The sequence below is a fragment of the Bufo bufo genome, chromosome 10 (assembly GCF_905171765.1).
Source record: "Bufo bufo chromosome 10, aBufBuf1.1, whole genome shotgun sequence".
In the NCBI taxonomy this organism is placed as follows: Eukaryota; Metazoa; Chordata; class Amphibia; order Anura; family Bufonidae; genus Bufo; species Bufo bufo.
The window spans coordinates 48,716,938-48,722,744 of record NC_053398.1 but is presented as its reverse complement, the minus strand read 5'-3'; the positions used below and the strand labels follow the sequence as shown (position 1 = coordinate 48,722,744).

General features: G+C 46.1%; 1 protein-coding gene across 1 annotated transcript; it reads right to left on the bottom strand.

Moving 5' to 3' along the window:
* Nucleotides 1–508: 508 nt before the first annotated feature.
* LOC120980033 (3-galactosyl-N-acetylglucosaminide 4-alpha-L-fucosyltransferase FUT3-like) lies at nt 509–1,420 on the bottom strand. The gene has a single exon (XM_040408900.1). The coding sequence runs from the start codon at nt 1,418–1,420 to the stop codon at nt 509–511; it is 912 nt and encodes a 303-aa protein (XP_040264834.1).
* Nucleotides 1,421–5,807: the final 4,387 nt, after the last annotated feature.

Sequence of the window (5,807 nt, the reverse complement as noted above, 5' to 3'; positions counted from 1 at the left end):
TGTCTGTGTGTCACACTCTGCAGAGACGAAGTGCGGCTGAAAGAAGTTGTCCGGACCAAATGGAGAAGATGATGACAGAGAAGATCTACATCGGAGGAGACGTCACCTCGGAGGCCTTGGATGTGACAGGTATGTGCTGCAGTATAGCAAGTACAGGAAAGTGCGGGGGGGGAGGGTCGATTTAGAGAACTGGGCCATATTCATTGGGGCTTGGGCCCCAGATCTTTTGAGACCCTAGCAACGCCCCTGCTAGGCAGTATACTAATAATTTATGCATCTGCTATGATGAAATCTTATAACCAATGTTACCCCAGGGTCTACCTTTTCCCCCTAAAACAGCACCATTCTTGTCAATAAGCTTTGTCTGGTATTGCAGCACAATTCACTGGAATAGGTCTGAACTGCAATACCAAACACATAAAATGGACAAGAGAGACACTGTTTCTGGAAAAACTCTTCAATCCCACTTTTCTAACCTTGGACAACCTCTAAACTGTAGTCTTCATATCTATTTGAACCATTCCGCAATACTTGGAATTGTTCTATATAATGGGGCTTCTTTAAGTGCTTTACATATTTTACAATATTCAGTTACCCAAGTTTTCCTTGGTTTTACTGGCTGATAGCTAGATCGCCACTTAAAATACTCCTGATATTTTTGGTCATCTTTGTCCAGGCTAAGGAGGTAAAATGCTAGTTCTTGAGAACTAGAAAAATCGTCTACATGAATAAAGGAGTCTGGTGGGATGAAACGTTCATAGTTTTCACGTGGAGGACCCATTACAACTGGAACAGTTCCTGCAACAAATGAATTGCTCCAGAGTTTTTCTGTTATATAGTCTTCGTGAATTGAATTCTCGAAAGCAAGGTAAAATTTATATTTGGAGAGAGTTTGAAATTGTAGGTTTCTTGGAAGAGGTAAGTGCCACTTTCCATAAAGGTCTATTTGGATATGCTGATTTAACTCCTGATAATAATGAAATCTCCTGTGTTTTGTGTTCCAGTTACTTGTTACCCAAGCAACCAGCCGGGTCTTCTGAGGAATAGTAAAGTTTTCCCTTTCGTCATGCTTTTCCAGCCATCCATAGGGAGTGAAGATGTCAGAATCTACCCTGTACGACATGGTCATATTTATGATATTATCCATGATGGTCAGACTTCTGAGATTTGATGGTGATTCCAGGCTAAACCAAATCCAGTACTGGTAGGAAGGCCTTGGCACCAGTGGTAATAGGGATTTGGATCTAGAAACATCTCTGTGGTGAATTACAACAGCGTTAGCCATTGAATACATACTGCGGTTTACTGTAAAGAAACAGCCAGATGAATCAACTGATGCTGGACACTGATTTAGAGGGAAAATATGTCCTGAAGGCCATGTCCAAAGAAGGATAATCAGCAATGATTGATTTGATGACATCATCTGTACTGTTCTTGACTGGTCTGGTAGCATTTCTTTAGGAGGGATTGAACAGTTTGATGCTATGTTAATTTCCTTCTTTGAAGAATAACTTTTGTATGCAGGTGCTTTTTCATTGTAATAAATTGTACATAATAAAAAGATTAAAGAGCTGTGTATAAGGAAAAAGAAAAAGGTCCCACTTCTTTTTAGTAAATGTTTTAGAGAAGCCATTAAAAAAAGTCAGCGTATCTTTCCAAGAAGGTCACAAAAGCCACTATTGGAGACTCTTCTTTCTTCTATTTTTGAGCCACAGTTGTGCTGTAAGTAGAAGAAGGAAATTGATGTTTCATTGTTACTTACAGGTACATAGTAATCATCTTATGTTATATTAAATTAGTTAATGAATAGTAGACATATCAACATAATGTATCACATAATATATTATGTAGGGAGATTTATTATTATTATTATACCGTTTTATACCCCAGCCTAAATGGAAATGTATCACCCAAATTTTTTTTCTGCCAGTTAAAAACCAGATAGTAAAACATATCCCTTTTTTCTAATCTCTTTTTATTTTCTGATTGCAGATCTTTTTACTCTATTTGCTGACCATAATTATAGGGGCTGCCATATTGCCTGAGCTGTTCTTAACAACTTTTAGACATTAAACATTTAGAATTAAGCATTAAGAAAATTGCTCTACAGAAGCCACATTGTCCGTAGACACAATGGTCAGGAGGGGACCTCATTGACTTCTATGTCAGTTTTCTAGCCATGCTCTGTGACCTGTGCAGAGGTCATTGTACAAGGAAATAATAGATTAGCTTTGACAATCACCTACAGTATTGTGAATGGTGGATTCTGTTATCTGGTCATTCTAATCCTGCCTGTAATGATATCACCTCTGTGTATAAATGCAATAACTAGAGATGGCCCGAACTATTCGCCGGCGAACAGTTCCCGGCAAACATAGCTTGTTCGCGTTCGCCACGGCGGGCGAACATATGCGATGTTCGGTCCGCCCCCTATTCATCATCATTGAGTAAACTTTGACCCTGTACCTCACAGTCAGCAGATACATTCCAGCCAATCAGCATCATACCCTCCCTTCCAGACCCTCCCACCTCCTGGACAGCATCCATTTTAGATTCATTCGGAAGCTGCATTCTTAGTGAGAGGAGGGACAGTGTAGCAGTGTAGTCTGCTTTTTTTTTTCTGTGTAATCTAATTACAGTTTCCTGCCAGCGTGTGTGTCAGGCTCACAGCATATACTGTGCCCACTTGCCTAGTGCCACCACTCATATCTGGTGTCACAGTAGCTTGCATTTAAAAAAAAAAAAAATAAATAGCAGTCAGTTGCCTGCACGTGTTTGTGTGTTTAAGGCCCTGCTTCAAGTGCATGGTGTCACCAGCGCAACTCATATCTGGTGTCACAGTAGATTACATTTGAAAAAAACAAGAATTTTGACTGTGAATAAATAGCAGACAGTTGCCTGCACGTGTTTGTGTGTTTAAGGCCCTGCTTCAAGTGCATAGTGTCACCAGCGCAACTCATATCTGGTGTCACAGTAGATTACATTTGAAAAAAACAACAATTTTGACTGTGAATAAATAGCAGTTAGTTGCCTGCACGTGTTTGTGTGTTTGAGGCCCTGCTGCAAATGCATAGTGTCACCAGCGCAACTCATATCTGGTGTCACAGTAGATTGCACGCATAGTACAACTAAACTAATCTAAAAAAAATGACAGGCAGAGGCAGACCACCCTGCAGGGGCCGTCGTGGTGCTGTTATTCCCTTTAGCCCTAGAATAATGCCCAGTGTTCAGAGGCCACGCACCCTGAACTCGAAAAGTTCTGAGGACATAGTTGACTGGCTAGGACACCCAATCTTCTACAGCTTCCGCTCGGAACCTTGACGCTCCATCCTCCTCCAGCCCAGCTTCGGGCACCTCTCAAGTTACCACTCGCCCGGCTGCCGCCACCACCAACACTAGCACCACAGCTGCTTCATTTGATCTGTCAGAGGAGTTATTTACACATCAGTTGGAAGAAATGAGTAATGCGCAACCATTATTGCCAGAGGATGTAGATAACAGGGATATGTCTCAGTCAGGCAGCATTACACACATGGACGTACGGTGTGATGATGATGATGTTGTACCCGCTGCTGCTTCCTTTGCTGAGTTGTCAGATACAAGTGATGATGACAATGTGTCCGTGGATGTCACGTGGGTGCCCACTCGAAGAGAAGAAGAATAGGGGGAAAGTTCAGATGGGGAGACAGAGAGGAGGAGGAGACGAGTTGGAAGCAGGGGGAGGTCGTCGCAAGGAGCTCGTGGCACAGTCAGACAGCATGCATCGGCACCTGGGGTCAGCCAGACAGCACGCCAATCGACGCATGCTGTTGCCACCACAGAATGACGTCATTGCAGAGATCAGCAGTGTGGCATTTTTTTTGTGTGTCTGCCTCTGACACCAGCGATGCCATTTGCAACCTGTGCCAAAAGAAACTGAGTCGTGGGAAGTCCAACACCCACCTAGGTACAACTGCTTTGCAAAGGCACATGATCTCAAATCACAAACGCCTATGGGATCAACACATGAGTACAAGCAGCACACAAACTCAAAGCCGCCATCCTCCTCCTGGTCCAGCATCTTCAGCCACGTCAACCACTGCAGTCCTCCTTGCCCCTTCTCAACCATCCGCCACTCCGTCTCTCGCCTTGAGCAGTTCCTGCTCATCTTCCACAGTCAGGTGTCTGTCAAGGACATGTTTGAGCGTAAGAAGCCAATGTCACAAAGTCACCCCCTTGCCCAGCGTCTGACAGCTGGCTTGTCGGAACTCTTAGCCCGCCAGCTTTTACCATACAAGCTGCTGGAGTCTGAGGCCTTCCAAAAATTTGTAGCTATTGGGACACCGCAGTGGAAGGTACCCGGCCGAAATTTCTTTGCACAAAAGGCAATCCCCAACCTGTACTCGATTGTGCAAAAGGAAGTCATGGCATGTCTGGCACACAGTGTTGGGGCAAGGGTCCATCTGACCACTGATACCTGGTCTGCAAAGCACGGTCAGGGCAGGTATATCACCTACACTGTGCATTGGGTAAACCTGCTGACGGCTGCCAAGCATGTAATGCGTGGCTCTGCAGAGGAGTTGATGACACCGCCACGACTTGCAGGCAGGCCTGCTGCCACCTCCTCTATTTCTCCTACTCCATCCTCTTCCATAACCTGCTCGGCTGAGTCCTATTCTGCTGCTGCGTCTTGCTCCACATCAACGGCACCCCCCCTGCTCCCCAGGGGCTATTCCACATCCCGGATACGACAGTGTCACGCCGTCTTGGGGTTGACTTGCCTGAAAGCAGAGAGTCACACCGGACAGCACTCCTGTCCGCCCTGAACGCACAGGTGGATCAGTGGCTGACTCCGCACCAACTGGAGATCGGCAAAGTGGTGTGTGTCAACGGAAGCAATTTGTTGGCGGCATTGAATTTGGGCAAGTTGACACATGTGCCGTGCATGGCACACGTGTTGAATCTGATTGTACAACGCTTTGTGCATAAGTACCCAGGCTTACAGGACGTCCTCAAGCAGGCCAGGAAGGTGTGTGGCCATTTCAGGCGTTCCTACACGGCCATGGCGCACTTTTCAGATATTCAGCGGCGAAACAACATGCCAGTGAGGCGCTTGTTTTGCGACAGCCCGACACGTTGGAATTCAACACTACTAATGTTTGACCGCCTGCTCCAACAAGAAAAAGCAGTCAACGAGTATTTGTATGACCGGGGTGCGAGGACAGCCTCTGCGGAGCTGGGAATTTTTTTGCCACGTTACTGGACGCTCAAGCGCAATGCCCGTAGGCTCATGCTTCCTTTTGAGGAGGTGACAAACCTAGTCAGTCGCACCGAAGGCACCATCAGCGACATCATCCCATTTGTTTTCTTCCTGGAGCGTGCCCTGCGAAGAGTGCTGGATCAGGCCATAGATGAGCGTGAAGAGGAAGAGTTGTGGTCACCATCACCACCAGAAACAGACTTATCAGCATCGCTTGCTGGACCTGCGGCAACGCTGGAAGAGGAGTGTGAGGAAGAGGAGTCAGAGGAGGAATGTGGCTTTGAGGAGGAGGAGGAAGACCATCCACAGCAGGCATCCCAGGGTGCTCGTTGTCACCTATCTGGTACCCGTGGTGTTGTACGTGGCTGGGGGGAAGAACAGACTTTCAGTGAGATCACTGAGGACGAGGAACGGGACATGAGTAGCTCGGCATCCAACCTTGTGCAAATGGGGTCTTTCATGCTGTTGTGCCTGTTGAGGGACCCTCGTATAAAAAGGCTGAAGGAGAACGACCTGTGCTGGGTGGCCACGCTACTAGACCCCTGGTATAAGCAGAAAGTGCCTGAAA